Source organism: Solanum tuberosum, unplaced genomic scaffold, assembly GCF_000226075.1.
Source record: "Solanum tuberosum cultivar DM 1-3 516 R44 unplaced genomic scaffold, SolTub_3.0 scf00047, whole genome shotgun sequence".
In the NCBI taxonomy this organism is placed as follows: Eukaryota; Viridiplantae; Streptophyta; class Magnoliopsida; order Solanales; family Solanaceae; genus Solanum; species Solanum tuberosum.
Window position 1 is genome coordinate 632,798 of NW_006238973.1, and position 16,119 is coordinate 648,916.

Below are 16,119 nucleotides of genomic sequence, written 5' to 3' on the forward strand. Positions count from 1 at the left end.
GGGGGGGGGGGTAATAAAACCTTAGTAAAGGTTAGGTGTGTCTCTGGGATTTCGGGCATAGGCTGGGGGTACTTATGCATTTTCCCTAAATTTTATATCCAATATCATTTTTTTTTGTATAGTATAGTATTGTCATGTAAAAATTTATGTTAACATTTTAAAATTTAAATTAACAAATTATAAACAGGAAATATCCTTATCATATCACATGAATTGATATGTAATAATTAATTAACCTACCTTAATAAATTATATTAATTTGCTGGATATCGTCAAAATATTTTTTTATTAACTACTTACTCTATGAATCAATAATAATAAATGAATTGATTTTATTCTTTTAACAACTTACATATTTTACTAGCCAATGAAAAACTATAAAAAGGTTGTTGATTATTGGGATAGAAAGATATATTAGTGAAATAAAATACTAAAAGATTTAGAAAAGAAATGGCAATTCCTAAAAATACTTTTCTTGTTATTATTGGTTTTTTGGCTACTTTCTCTATAGTTTTGGCTAAACCAGGAATTGCATCATTTTATAATAGTAGCTATGTTCGTAAGTATTTTCTTTCTCTTTCAAATTGTTCCTCTATTTAAATTTCATTACACATTTTTTTAACAAAAAAAAAGAAGGAATTATTTACGAAATTCATCGCTAAACATGAGCCTTTTGATAATCCATTGCTAGTTCGTTATTGAACAACATTTTATTGTTTAACGACAGAAGTTGTCTCCTATTAATTCTTGATTTGACCAAAAACATTCTTGCATAATTTGAAATCTCAATTCATATATTAATTTTGTATATTTACGATAAATCTAGCTCTAACTTTTTTTTCTTATTAATTGAACTTGTATATACTGACAGCGTCAAAGTGTTATGGAACCAAACCACAAGGTGACATGGTAGCAAAAGTTGGTTCTAAATCTTTATGGAATGGTGGTGCCATTTGTGGAAAAAATTTTAATGTGACATGTACTGGAGAAACAAATAAATATTTGTTACATCCTTGTACTGGTAAAAGTGTTGTGGTGAAGATTGTTGATTATTGTCCTGAATGTACTGCTGATGCAACATTTTATCTACCTGAAAAAGCTTTTGAAACTATTTCTATGGTTATGGCTTTCGAAGTCAAGATCGATTACGTTCAGTAAGTAAAATATTATTTAGTTTGATTTATGATTACTTGCATGATTTATTTATGATTATTTTGTTTTATGATTTTCAGGATTAAATGAGGATATCAACAAGTTTTATAAAATGCTTCTTCATAGAGGATGAAGCTTACAATTCCAAATAATTTAGTACTATAGTTTATGTGAAATTATATTTCTAAGGAAAGTTGATTTGATCAATGTATAATTCAACAAATGAATGCATATACTTGATCAATAATAAGACAATAAAATCATTGATATTATCATAATTTTGGTTTGCAATTACCTTTGGAAATCAATTATTAGTTGTTTCACTCTCAATATGTCCGTTCAAATAGAAGAGATATATAACATATGAATACGAGTGTAATTTAGCCTCTTTGCACGGATACAAATTTAATCGTCATTTCCTAATATAAATGTCAAATATCGAGTGTGAAATCAAAATAAATGTTTAATATCATATCATCCCTACTATCTTCATGAATATCCAAATGATCCTAAACGTACAACCTTATCAATTGCCAAAATGACAGAATTACATGTTAGTAGTACTTGATTTTTATTTATTTATTAGTACATCAATAGACACATTTTTAACATTCAAGTGAAGGAAAAAAAAAACTTATTACCCTAGCTACTCTGTAAATTGTGATAAATTTTGTTGGAGTAACTTTATACATATGTACAACCTGACATATATGTCAAAAGACTTTATTATAAGATGTTAATTAATTCATCATTTTATATTATTATTATTAATATATTAATTCAGTCATAAAATTGTCATCAAACATAAATTATTTATCTTTCATTTTATTTTCCTAATTTTTGCATGACCATAAGATTAGATATAAATTCAGCAACAAGAATTCATGATATTATATACTCCCCTTCATCATTATCCAAAGTAAAGTAATCTTTGTTAAAGAGAGTTTTACCTTTTAATGTGAAACTTCTCGTACAAATTAATATGAATTTAACCCTAATATGAGTGTCCAATACGGAGTATATCAAACCATAAAAAAGAAGTTTAATAGTACCCTAGCTACTTTATACACATGTACGTCTCTGTTTGAAGGCTAGCTCCTGCTTTAGATCACTTAGTTACATTTTTTTATTATGATGTTTTAGAGGAATAAATGATGAAGACAAACCATAGGTAACAAAGAGCATCATTTCCAAGACCAGAAATGCCATGAAGCAAATGGAACGAGCCATGGAATTAATGAGTGAAAAAAATTTGGAAATGTTTTTTTTTAATAATAAGAAAGATTGTAATTTAGAGTTGTGAGTAAACAAATAACACAATGGAGGTTATTTATAGGGAGTAAAATAAGAGTAAGATCAAGATAGTTAAAATTTAGTGGGACAACAATATGTGAAGCAATGGTTGTTCACAGTAAACATGTTCTTCTTTTTAAAAAAAAATATATAATAATAATTGAGGTAGGTGATTATATCGTAGAAAATTGAATCATCACCAATAAAGAAAGATTGCAATTTAGAGTTGTGAATAACCAAATAACACAATAGAGGTTATTTATAGGGAGTGAAATAAGAGTAAGACCAAAAAAGTTAAAAATTTAGTGGGCCAACAAACAAACAAATAACACAATGGAGGTAAATTTTTTTATTTTTTTAAAAATAATAATGATAATAATTGAGTTAGGTGATTACATAGTAGGAAATCGAATCATCACCAATAAAAAAAAGATTGTAAATTCCTTGGGACCTCTCTGCACGGATAAACATTGTTCCTCTCTTTTTTTCTTTTTTAGTTGGGGGTAGGGTAGGAAGGAGAAATGATATAGGGAATTATAAGATGGAGAATCGAACTGTCACTAATAAGGTAAAAAGTTCATATAGCCAATCAAATGAGCTACTACTTATAGCATGTTCCTCATGGTGATCAAGTTTTATTTTTCTACTTGATATTTCATTTTGTGTCAAGTACTTATTTTGATGTTCGATTAGTTTAGATTTACGTTAAAAAATTTGACGTCCCAAAGTAGAGGAACGTCAATATGCATGACATGTTATCTAATGCCAAAATGACAGAATCACATGTTAGCAGTATTGATTTTTTATTTATTTTTTAGTACATCAATAGACACGTTTTTAACATTCAAGTGAAAAAAAAAAAAATTAAAAAACTTATTCAACCTAGCCACTCTGTAAATTGTGATAAATTTTGTTGGAGTAACTTTATACATATGTACGACCTGACATATATGTTAAAAGACTTTATTGTAAGATATTATTTAATTCGTTATTTTTATATTTATTTTTTTGCTTGAAAAGAAAGTAGATGAGTAACTAGTCGAACGTAGAGTAAAATTCTGGCGTTTGAAGGGTAGCTCTTTCTTGGGATTATCCTAATAGTTACAGAGAATGAACTGATTCAAATTTCTCAATCGTTTTAACTCAATTCTAACAAATGAAAATCGAAAAGATTGAAGTAATTTGATTAAATACGAAATTTAAAAGAAATTGTGATATATTAGCCCAATAAATTTGAATAAGGTCCATGAAAATAAATTTTAGATTGGGCCTTGAGTTGCAAATTGGCCCATTGGGTTTTAACAAATTTAACATATATGTGGCTCATTTAAAAGGAGGCGCTCCCTAGTCTGAGTTCTTACATTCGTAAAACTCGAATACGATCGAGATTTCAAATTAATATTAGAGCAATTTTATTCCTCTTACTATATTTCATGATGAGATTAAATTAAGAACTAAGTTTTGATCATTCATATTATTATTTTCTATCAAGTATTCGTGAACTGCTTGGAAGTTCGACTAATCTGAATCCACAATGGAAAGTCCCACTTTAAAGAAACTCACAATCAACTAATTAATAAGTTAAAAGAGGTTGAATCACTTCTCACGAAACCAAAATCCAATCAAAAACCTTTCTTGAAATGATATAGTTTACTCTAAGACATGTTTGAAATTTTATTTTATTTTCTTATCACTAAACAAGTTACCCCCTTAAATAAGAATTAAAGAAATGATAGTGGATTCAGAATTTAAATTTAAGACTAGTAAAATTATGAGTCCAAATCTAATATTTACCAAATTTTAGTCAAACCTTTTATAATAAAAATTTTTATATTAACATTTCATTAAGATATTCAATATCCTACCTAACAATATTTTATAATTACAATTAAATATTCAGACAAATAATAATATTATTAAAAAAAACTTGTTTTATTTTATACTCCATATCGAAAATTATGAATTCAAACAACGTCAAAAAGATTATGTCCACCAAGTGACCCAATGTGATAATATCAACTTGCATTTTTTTTTTCCACATGTTTAGTACAACATCAATTTTGCTATGGACTTTACATTGTTTGTCAGCATCATCTCTGCACAACAAAAATTGCCACGTAAACATCATGTGACATTGAATAGAGACCGTTCGGAATATTTTTTCTATTTTAATTTATACGATATAGTTTAATTGATTATATTATTTATATGGAATATCTTTTTAGATCTCTTTTAACTTGCTTTGTTTTGAAAGAGTACTGCAATTTAATCAGTTAACAAGATTGGAATTAAAATGATAAAAATTGACACAATATGCGAATGACAAATTTTTTAATTTCAATTTATATAAAAAAAAAATCATAAAAATAAAGTAATAAATTTCAATTCTTCTCATATCGATAAATTGAAAATCACATATTTCTAAGATGTATGACTAAGATAAGCAAACGTCATTATTAAAACACTTTTGACTAGTCTTTATCTTGGATAAGGCATTGTGATTTAGGGTGTGTTTGATATGAATGAAAAATTTTTGATAATTTTTTAATTTTAATTTTTTATATTGTATATTTATATTATTAAAAATAAAGTTTTTTTGTAATACAAAAAATTATGTTATAAAATATGATTTTTCAACTTCATTTTTATTAAATCAACAAATCATGAAAACAGGTGAGGAACATATTTCATTAGTTGGGAAGCTTCTATTGTGAAATATGTGTCTGTTGGTATAGCCATTGAATATTTTTCAATCAGATTTTATAATAGTATAAAGATTATAAGATTAAATAATATTATGATACATTCTATATATTTTTAGTTTTGAATTATAACATTTTCAAAGTTTTTAATAAAAAATTATATCAAGTTAAAATCAAACAAATGAGAGAAAGTAATTAATTGTCAACACTAGATGACTTGACATGATCAAACAATCCAAATAATAATTGAAAAAGGAGAAAAAAATAATCAAATTAGGTGACAAAATAATAAAAAGATAGACCTTATTCTTTGCGTCTGTCAGTTAATATGAAAGGGACATTCTAATTATAAGACATTACGTATTAGACTTGCTTTTCTTGTGCTCTAATTTCTACTCACCACTATTTTATTTTATACTGTAATTATTTTAATTTATCTAAAAATAATAACAATTATTTTTCCTCTATTTAGAAACTTTTATATTTAAATTCAAAATGGATATTATGGATATGTTTAAGGTAGTCATGAAGAATCCAAAATAGAAAAGAGAAAGTAGCAATAATAAATAATGTAATAATTAAAATTAAAGGCCGTATAATAAAAAATTAAATAATAAACTATCAGGAGAGTAATAAAAATAATTGTGAGAATGAAACTAGACAAAGCTTGATTACCTACTTACTTTTTATCCTAATTATCGATCTCCAAAGTTTTATATCTAAGGTTATGTTCTCTATCCAATCACCTCTCGACAATACTTCTTTGGCATATCTCTACCTCTCCTTCTACCTACTATAGTCAACCTCTCACACTTCCTTATCGAAATTTTTATGCATCTCCACTTCACCATACAAATCATCTCAATCTCACCAATCACCATCACGGAGGTCACTTCCACATTATCTCATATATCTTCGCTCTTAGTACTATATCAATCATAATATGATCACATATTTATCTCAACATCCTCATTTCTGCTACTTTCATCTTTTGGACGTGCAAATTCTTGATCGGCCAACACTCTGATACATACATATCTGGTCTAATTGACCACCACTTCATAAAACTTACATTAAGATTTGATTAAAAAATATATTCTTATCACACGTGATATTATTCAAGCCTCAATTTCAACCATCCCACTTCAACACGTTGCATATATTATTTAAACTTAACCTCAAATTTTCTAAATAATAAATTATTAGGTTGGCATTTCTTTATCATTCACATGCAAATCATCTCAGACATGCTTCTTGTTACGATCATGATATTGATAGATATAAAGATTCTTCCTTTACCCTACTATTTTATCAAACAACTATTCTTATAAATACAACTAATAATTTTTGTTTTTTAAAATAAATGTAAAGTCATGTCAATCTCATGCACATTCTTGGAAGTTTTGGACTTATATGCATTATTATTATTTTTGTAAGGATCTAAAGAGTCTTTCATTATTTCACGGCAATCAAATTACATTTTACTCCCTCCAGCCTTTTTTATTTGACACGTTGACAAAAATAAGATTATTTTAAATATTTATCATTTTATAATATAAAAGAATATGTTATATATACTCTTTCTGTGTCAGTTTATATGGTATCATTTGAATTTTGAGAGTTAAATTATTTAATTTTGATCCTTAATTCAGGTATAGAATTTTTAAGCTTTTTGAAATAAAATTTACATGTTGAGTACTACGTAAAAGTACTATAGATTATAATAATTGATAATCCAATATATTTAAAAGATGTGTGAAAAAAATTCAGTAAAAAAAAAGACTTGTTTGAATGTAAAAATCTGAAAGGACATGCTATATAAATTAAGACATGACATAAAAAAAAATTCAGTAAAAAAAGACTTTCTTATATTTTGAATTAATCTTGTTGAAAATTCTAATTCCGCTCCTTAAAAAGTACATGCCTTTTTGTGTTGCATATATAGTTCAAGTTTGTAGGGCACAATTAGGGGAATTTACATATCTTGGACAAAAACATAGCTCCGATGTTGTATCACAGATGTTGAATCCTCTTTAGCTTTCTTTGTTTATTTTTTCATTATATTTTTAATTTTCTGAGTGAAAATTCTGACGTCGTTCCTAAAAAATGTACGTGTCTTTTTGTATATAGTCCAAGCTTGCAGGGCACAACTAGGGGAATTTACATCTTGGACAAAAATAATAGTGGTGGGTGGTGTTGTTATTATATATATCCAACTGGGGAAGGTTGAGTTTAGTTCCCAATTTAAAGAGTGTAGGGTATAAGATTATGACTTGTGTTTTATATATATATATGAAATATCACTATAGCAGCCATTGTCCCATTCCTACCTATACCTAAAAAAAAAATCAGCATTTTTTGTTTTGTATTTTAGTTGAAGTTCTATCACTTTCCTAATCATAGCATCTTAAAACTTAAAAGATAAGAGTTAAATGAAAATGGAAATAAAAGGTAAAAATAACGTTTATTGATTACATTTCGGTTCTATTTTTTAAATGTATTTATTAGATAGTGAAGTTTTAATTTTTACAGGTTAAACTCTAGGTCATTGTCTTTTAGAGATAGAGCTTAATAATAGAAACAAAATGTAGAAATAACATTTAATTTATCGATCACTTTTTTACTCTATTTTAAAAAAAAATCTCACAATTATATATAAAATTTTAATTATTGCAGGTTAAACTCTAGGTAATTATCTCTTAATGATAGAGTCTAATAAAAAAAAATGGAAAACAATGTCGATTAGTCACATTTTAGTTGTCTTTTAAAAAATAACCATTATTATATGGAGTTTCAAATTTTATAGGTGAAATTCAGGACATGATTTTGAAAGATTTGAAATAAAAACGTAAATAACAAGGAAACAATGTAAACGTCTATTAGAGAGGAGCCAATTAAACAAAAATAAAATCATGTGATAATCGAAATACTATAAGCAATTTACTAAAATAATAATAAACAATGATAAAACTATAATAATAGAATTGATACCATTGTCAATACCAGCACCCTAGGCAAGACGCAATTACACTACCTTCTATCATTTTACTCTAATATGTGTCTTTCACCAGTGGCATAGCTACTTGTCAGGGTGTCCAATTCGTTGGAAAAAATATCGTATATACAAGTAAAATGATACACGACATGATTAAATAATATATTTTGGACATCCTCAACACAATAAATTGTTGTAGCCTAGTGGTTTTAGATGCTTGGAATGAAATAGTGCTCGTGTGTTTGAATCTCACTAGTTCTACTTTTTGAAAAAAGCTTTTGTTGTGCTATTTCTGGACACCCTTTGTGAAATTTCTGACTCTGTCATTGCCCTTTACACTCTCCTATCTAAAGCATATCCTCAATTAAAGCTACGTCATATTATTTCTTATCACCCTTCATCAATTAATCAAAATACGCGTAAACTAACCCAAACATTATATTATACCAAAAGAAAATCTTCCACTCATTAAGGATTCTTTTTATTTTAATAATAGTTTTGTTGATTTGATTAGATCATCAAAGAGATCAAATAGGTGTAATGGCTAAAGGCACATGTGCACTCAGATTCTAATACATTTGTAACTTCTACAGGATTTTCGTATTTGGACTCTTTTTTTTGTTTTGCCTAGTCATATTCATATCATAAAAATATATTATTACTTTTTATAGAATCAATCTTTAACTAATCACATTCACATACATAAGCAAATGTATAATATTTGAATACGTTTCTAATATTAAAGTGAAAGTTAGTTCTAAGTAGGATCTAAAGACGTTTAACTTCAGCTAATATAAAAATTAAGTTCAATTGTTAAAAGTAAAATTCCTTTTAGTTCGATCTTCTCTTCTCTTTTAAGTCGGGTTCTTAAACATGAAATCGAATTTTTTGAATATCTTGAGAAAAATGAGACTTCTTTGGGAATATTGTGTTATCTTTTTAGTGTCACATAATGTCATTTTCATTCTTAATACAAATTTTCTACTAATTTACGATAGAAAAAATCTTTATTTCTAATAATACGTTATCTTATTGTCACATAATGTCATTTTCATTCCGACTGATTTTATGAATTTTCAACTACACAACTCTTAATTTGGAATTTATGATAGTTCACATTGACTTAATTAGTGAACTCCAAAATTGAAAAGAAATTCCAACTTTACTTCGAACTTGTGGACACTATTGATGTACTTTAGGGGTTGTTTGGTTATTACATAAGAGGTAACAATCTCATGATATACGAAATTATTTTATATGAAATTAACTCTGTCAGAAATCTATGTTAACGAATATCCTTGTCAAGTCGGGGTTAGTTTTTTTTTAAAAAAAATTAAAATTAATTAGAATAATTTTTGGCGTTAAACGACTATAGAAAAGTATTTTCATTTTCATGAAAAAATAAATAAAAATATTTTTCTACGATATAAATTGTTCAAAACTGAATAATCATTCGATCAATAAATTCTGAATTCTCTAATGAATTTTTCTAGCATAAATTTAAATTAATTGAATCAGTAATAGCTAGACACCTTGTAGGATAATTTCTTAGCACCTTTGATAAGCAAACAAGTTGTTTGCAATTTTAGCCCTTTTTTTATTTTATTTTTAACAGCCTGTTTTATTTCTTTCTCCAAGAGATTTTCTTTAAACATAAAAAAACAGTACTAAGGATCTTTATGTCTCATTGTCCCCACAAATCCAAATTTTACAAAAAAGTCCATTATACATACCAACTATTTTTCATATTTCAAAATCATCTCTCTCATTTTTATTTAAAAAAAATGTCTAATTTTCAAATTCTCTCTAAGTATAGAACCAAGATTCTATCTTTATTCTTCAATATCATCTTCCTTGTTATAATTTCTTGTCTTACATTTCATTTCTACTCTTCAAATTCCAATTTTTATCCAAACAACACTTTCACAATTCTCCAAAAAAATAGTTTCTTGAAAAGCAAAGATATTGGTTGTAAAGGTATTGAAAAATTTGTTACTAGAGATGAAAAGTGCACTTATGTTAAATCCCATGAAGGGTGTAAACCTAATGGATATATTTTTTATCTACAACTTTTTTATTGCACTTTTAGCCCAATTCTTGGATATATTTTACTAGCACTATGGTTAATTTTACTTTTTTATTTATTAGGTGATACTGCTAGTACTTATTTTTGTTCTTCACTTGATGGATTATCAAAAAGTTTGAAACTTTCACCTATAATTGCTGGTGTTACACTTCTTTCACTTGGTAATGGTGCACCTGATTTTTTCTCTAGTATTGTTTCTTTTATGAATGATGGTACAAATGATATTGGACTCAATAGTATAATTGGTGGTGCTTTCTTTGTTTCAAGTGTAGTGGCTGGGATTACAAGTATATCAATTAGTCAACATGGAAGGAAAATCAAGAAGTCAAGTTTTATAGGGAATGTCATGTTCTTGATTCTTTGTGTTGTTTGCCTTCTTGTTGTGATCATCATTGGGAAGATTCACTTGTGGGGTAGTTTAGGTTTCTTTTTCTTGTATCTTGTTTATGTTTGCTTCATATTCGCCTCGGAAATGCATGTTCGACAAGAAGAGATTGAGACAGATGATGATGATTCATTTGATTTGCCAATGGTTTGTGACATGAAAAAAGGTCAAGAATTGTCATGTGAATTGAAGGTGCCTTTGTTGGTGGATAAAGGTCATGAGGTTCAAAGTGCAAAATTTTGTGTGTTGAGAAAAGTTGGGTATGTTCTTGAATTACCACTTGACTTGCCAAGAAAGTTGACAATTCCAAATGTTTCACAAGAGAAATGGTCAAAATCATTTGGGATTGTGTCAATCACTTTAGCTCCTTTGCTATTGGTTCTCATTTGGGATTTCTTTGGGCCTAAATCAAGTATTTGGGCCTATGGAATTAGTGGAGTTCTTGGGCTTTGTTGTGGGGTTCTTGTGTTTTTCACAAGTGATGGGCTTCATCCACCAAAGAAGTTCAACTTTTTATGGCTTGGGCTTGGTTTCTTAATGAGCATTACTTGGACTTACATCTTGGCTGAAGAACTTATTTCTTTGTTGGTCTCAATGGGCCTAATCTTTGGGATAAGCCCATCAATTTTGGGCCTAACTGTTCTTGCTTGGGGTAACTCATTAGGAGACTTGGTAGCTAATGTAACACTTGCCAAAACTGGTGGGCCTATAGGAGCCCAAGTGGCTTTATGTGGATGCTATGCTGGGCCTATATTCAACACCTTAGTGGGCTTGGGCTCATCACTTATTTTCACAACTTGGAAAGCATTTCCTTCAAGTTATATTGTGCCAATAGATTCAACTATTTATGAGACCATTGGGTTTTTACTATTGGGCCTACTTTGGGCCTTGGTAATCTTGCCCAAAAGAGACATGAGGCTTGATAAGTTCTTTGGAGTTGGGCTTTTAGCTATATACTCATGTTTCTTGTTCTTAAAACTTGCTAGAGCTTTGGGCTTCATTGAATTTCAAGTTTCCCCATAGAAACCTCGTGAATAAGGAAGCATGTGGACTCTGAAAGGAAGCTCTCGAGAGGTAAAAAGAAGAAAATAACCAATGATATCATCCTAAGTCGATTGCTTCTCTCAAGATAGTAGTGAGGAAGGTAGGTTGAAGCACTTTGTAGTAAAGTAGAATCAAAGATCTCTACTTAGATGTAAAGTTGTATTTATGTATTTAACCTAAGTATATATAATGGTGATGTATTATCTTGCATATCAACCAACGGCCTATTCGGAAATCTCCTGATTTATGATTCTTCTTTTTTTTAACTTCCTAACCAATTCATTGATTATTACGTCTTTCCTCATCTTTGGGTGCCATGAAATTATGTCTCGAAGTTTCACATGTGGAATTTGAAATTATGGGACTATTATCAATTAAAGTAACTAAAGAAGTGGATATTTATGTAATTTACTTTATTGTAAAAGTAATAAGACCTTGGGCCTTGAACACATTAGCAGTAAATGGGCTCAGTTTGATGTTCTTATGTAAGCCCAAATGTACACCAATATTGGCATACTGGGCCAAAAATTTGTTTGAACTTGAAGCTAGATCCGAATCACATATGTTGATTGAGAATTGCTCGGGAATTCATTGATAATGAGTTTGTTGAGGCAAAGTTATGAGCAAGGTATTGTAGTTACTTTAAATATAATGTTTGTTTCAATTGTCATTTAATTTTATTGTATTGTAGTACTATCATATGCATTTTATGTAACGATGAAAATGTCATTTTTACGTCAGTGATTAGGATATCATCACCTAGTAAAGCGTAATGTACGTAATTATTAATTTGGTGTAGTCATATCATTATCTTTGTTTCCTCATCTTGACCTTACTTATTATTAAATAATCCTATTATTAAACGATACAATTCATTTAAACATTGTACTTAACAATACACTACAATATATTATGAAATAATGTGTATTAATCATCCAAACAAGTTGTTATACCTCTCATAAAGGATAAAAGAATACTTATCGACCTGGGGTTGTTCATGGTTATGGTTATAAAATCAAATCGAACCGCAATCCCAACCAAGCCGATTAAAAAAACAGATATTTGGTTTGATTTGGTTAAGTTTGGTTTTAAATTTTGAAAAATCGATACTATTTGGTTTGGTTTGGTTTTACTAAAAATCAACCGCAAAAATAATCAAACCGAACCAAGTTATATATATTTTAAATTTTATAAGATGTTGAGATCTCCAGAATATTGAATCAACTTTATGCTATTGACAATGAGTTTTTTAAGTTTCTAAAACTTGGTACATTGGATGAATCACTTTGTTCGTGTAATATCTTTTTTGTGAATTATTCATGTACTAAGTGTTTGTGTCTATCGAGATACGTATTTATGCAACAAACTTATTACTTTCGAACCGAAAAAATCGAACAAAACCGACGGTTATTTTTTTTATCTAGTTTGGTTTTAGAAATTTAAAACCGATAATTAATTTGAATTTAATTTTAACTAATAACCGATCTAAACCGAACCACGAACACCCCTTATCGCTTCACCAAGAACTTAGTTATCTTTGTCCAATTTTTTTGCTAAAAGGGATCAAAATTCAAAATGTCAAAAAAAAAAAAAAAAAAAAGGATAAAGGGAATAAAATTGGGATTTAATTCCCACTATTTGTATGACTCATGTGTCCTTTTTTGACATAGCTGTTTGTTCAATACGATAATAGAAAGGACAAATTTAAATTACTTCAAACAAACGGTAAATCAAAAACTCCCAAAAAAAATAAAAACTTTCTATAACTAGAAAACAAACAAATTAATCCACAAAATGACACTAGCTTTGACCTGACAAGTTTCTTTTTTTTCTTTTGTCCGTTTCTTCTTATAAAATTTTCGAATAAAAAAAATCAATCATGAATAAGTTTCAGCTAATTTTCGTTATAAATCATAAAGTTAAGGGCAGATTTCATATATTTAATTGGATAATTCAAGTAAAGTTGGTTAGTAGTGGAGTGTTGATATATCTTTACATCACCGTCTACATAATCCATAACATTTTTTAAAGTAAAATTTACCTATGATGTCTTCTCACGATTCACATATTCAGTTGGAGAAATTTTATAAATACTTGACTTTTTGGAGTTATTAGACCTAATCCTCTTATTAAAAGATGAATCAAGAGAACTAATCTTTTCCACATCATTTCTTAATGTTCAACATAATCTTAAAAAGTTAATCATTCACAATTTTATAGGTGGGGAGCTATTACCATATATAGCATTAAAAAGGCTATTTCTAACAAAAATGACAGAATAATTCCTAATGTTTCCGTTGGAATAACTATATATGTACATTTTTTATTCACTTATTATCTGGCTCGATCGACTCAATTATAATACTGAAAGATGTGACTTTGTCAAATCTTGCAAAAAACCACAATACAAACACTTATTTTCCATTCATTCTATCTAATAAAAAAAAATTAGCTTATTTTTTTTTCAAAATATTAATTATTGTATTAAATATCATGGTCTAAAAATAGATGGATCTAGTAATTATTATACGGGACCAAATATAATGAGGTGTCTAAAATATTAAACCAAGACTAGATACACATAACACCAAGATAGCAGCTCTTAAACTGTACCTGTGACAAATAATAACATCAGCCATTAATGTTTTTTTGTTATTTTTTTCTTCTCAATACTCATTTATATATAAAATAAAAATAAAAATGACATTTCATTAAATGCAATATAAAGCATTTTATTCATTTTGTGCTACATATATAGATATTAATTCTTAGAAGTTGTCCTTGATTGTGGTGGTGTGATATAAGTCTCTTTATATGATCTTAAATAATTAATTAAAAAATCGTAAAATCGTTCATTCTCAATTAGTCAACTTGATCAATATTGTAAGATCAACTTATTTAAAGAGGATATTTAAGGGATTTTGGTTGGGCCCTATTTTTCAACTACTATAGTTGGCGTCGATTAATTTTGCGATATGGATGGTTACGAAGAAGAAGTTTAGGCCATGCGAAAGCAAAAGGACTCTTAACTTGTCCCACATCAATTACGTGATAAGAATTTAGTCTCTTTCTATCGTCTTAAACCGTCTCTATCTTATAAGCTAGTTTTTATATCAAAAATATTGTTTTTCAATAGTGTATGTCTCATGACAAAATTAATAAAATTGATTGTATTAATATGCCCAGAGGATTAAGTTATATATACCAACATTTTTTTTTCTTAAGGAAAATAAATAATCCTTGTTCATAATTAATCTCTTCTACTTTAAAAATATAATAAAATCGATTACTATTGCAATTAGGACAACGTCACTTGAGTAATACTTACCAAAATGGAAAGTTAATGTGTCCCCCCTAGAGAACTCTTTTATACCTACTAAAAAAAAATATTGACAATCATATCTAAGCATATATAGTCTCCATCTAGGTGTGTAGTTAAAAGGGTCAAGATCACTTTATTCTTGATTAGTATTTTAGGTTTGTATATAGTTATACAATGATATTGTATAGGTGTGAATACAATATATTTTACTATTATTATTATGCATATAAATAAAATGTATTTATATTATCGTATTTCATAATTAAGTAAAACCTCACTATTTTTTTCTGGATATGAACACAATTAGTCTATATAACTAAGCATACATAGTTTCCACTGAAATGTGTTGTGGAATTACTGAAATGATTAAAATTTCTCAATCTTTTATTAGCAGTCTCAAATTTTTAAATATAGTTTCTACATGAATTTATCGGGCCAAAAATTATTTCAAATACCAGATGATTGAAGGTTTAACCAATTAAATACCTAACCATAGTCATTAGTCAAGATTTTTTATGTTTCATTTGGAAAGAGAAATATTAAGTCATTATTGCAACTACTCATAACGACTAAACTTTCAAAGGTTGAACAATTAAATAAAAGTGGGCAAAGTCTCATGGCAGAATTAATTAATAAAATATTTTTTTAATGTTTTGAAGAAGTAGTTCTATTGATATATATATATATATATACTAGTTATTAGGTTCCCGCGCCAGCGCGGGCCCAATGTATATTACTTTCTCCGTCTCATTTTATGTGAAGTAGTTTGATTCGCCACGGAGTTTAAAAAAGAAATGAAGACTTTTAAAATTTGTGGTCCAAAATGAATGATATAAATTTGTATGACTGTAAATTATTTCATTAAGGGTAAAATAAATATTTTATAATCAAATTGTTACTTAATATAGAAATGTGACATTCTTTTGGGACTGACTAAAAAGGAAAGTAAATAACATAAATTGGGAGTAGTTCTTTGTTTCAATTTATGTGACACCGATGAAATTTGGAGAGTTATATAATTTTTTGTATGTGATTTTGTTAAATATATTTTGTAGTTGTTAATTATTGTGAGTTATAGCACTTCTTATATCATTTTCAAATAATATATATTACTCTTTCTGTTCCATTTTATGTGACGTA

The 16,119-nt window shown here is 27.8% G+C and overlaps 2 protein-coding genes across 2 annotated transcripts; both read left to right on the forward strand.

The window, feature by feature from the left end:
* Positions 1–450: 450 nt before the first annotated feature.
* On the forward strand, positions 451–1,158 carry LOC107059924 (EG45-like domain containing protein). The gene is made up of 2 exons (XM_015307026.1): positions 451–559; positions 872–1,158. The coding sequence occupies exons 1-2, from the start codon at positions 451–453 to the stop codon at positions 1,156–1,158; spliced, it is 396 nt and encodes a 131-aa protein (XP_015162512.1).
* An 8,741-nt stretch (positions 1,159–9,899) lies between these two features.
* Positions 9,900–11,873, forward strand: LOC102582600 (cation/calcium exchanger 1-like). Its single transcript, XM_006343654.2, has one exon. It carries the CDS (start codon positions 9,927–9,929, stop codon positions 11,634–11,636), a length of 1,710 nt encoding a protein of 569 aa, XP_006343716.1. The 5' UTR covers positions 9,900–9,926; the 3' UTR covers positions 11,637–11,873.
* The last annotated feature ends 4,246 nt before the right edge of the window (positions 11,874–16,119 follow it).

What these genes read in the sequence shown, in the direction of transcription:
- LOC102582600 (XM_006343654.2), top strand. Translation starts at nt 9,927, where the DNA reads ATGTCTAATTTTCAAATTCTCTCTAAGTATAGAACCAAGATTCTATCT.
- LOC107059924 (XM_015307026.1), top strand. Translation starts at nt 451, where the DNA reads ATGGCAATTCCTAAAAATACTTTTCTTGTTATTATTGGTTTTTTGGCT. An exon ending in TTATAATAGTAGCTATGTTC is followed by an intron (nt 560 to 871) that starts GTAAGTATTTTC and finishes ATATACTGACAG; the next exon opens with CGTCAAAGTGTTATGGAACC.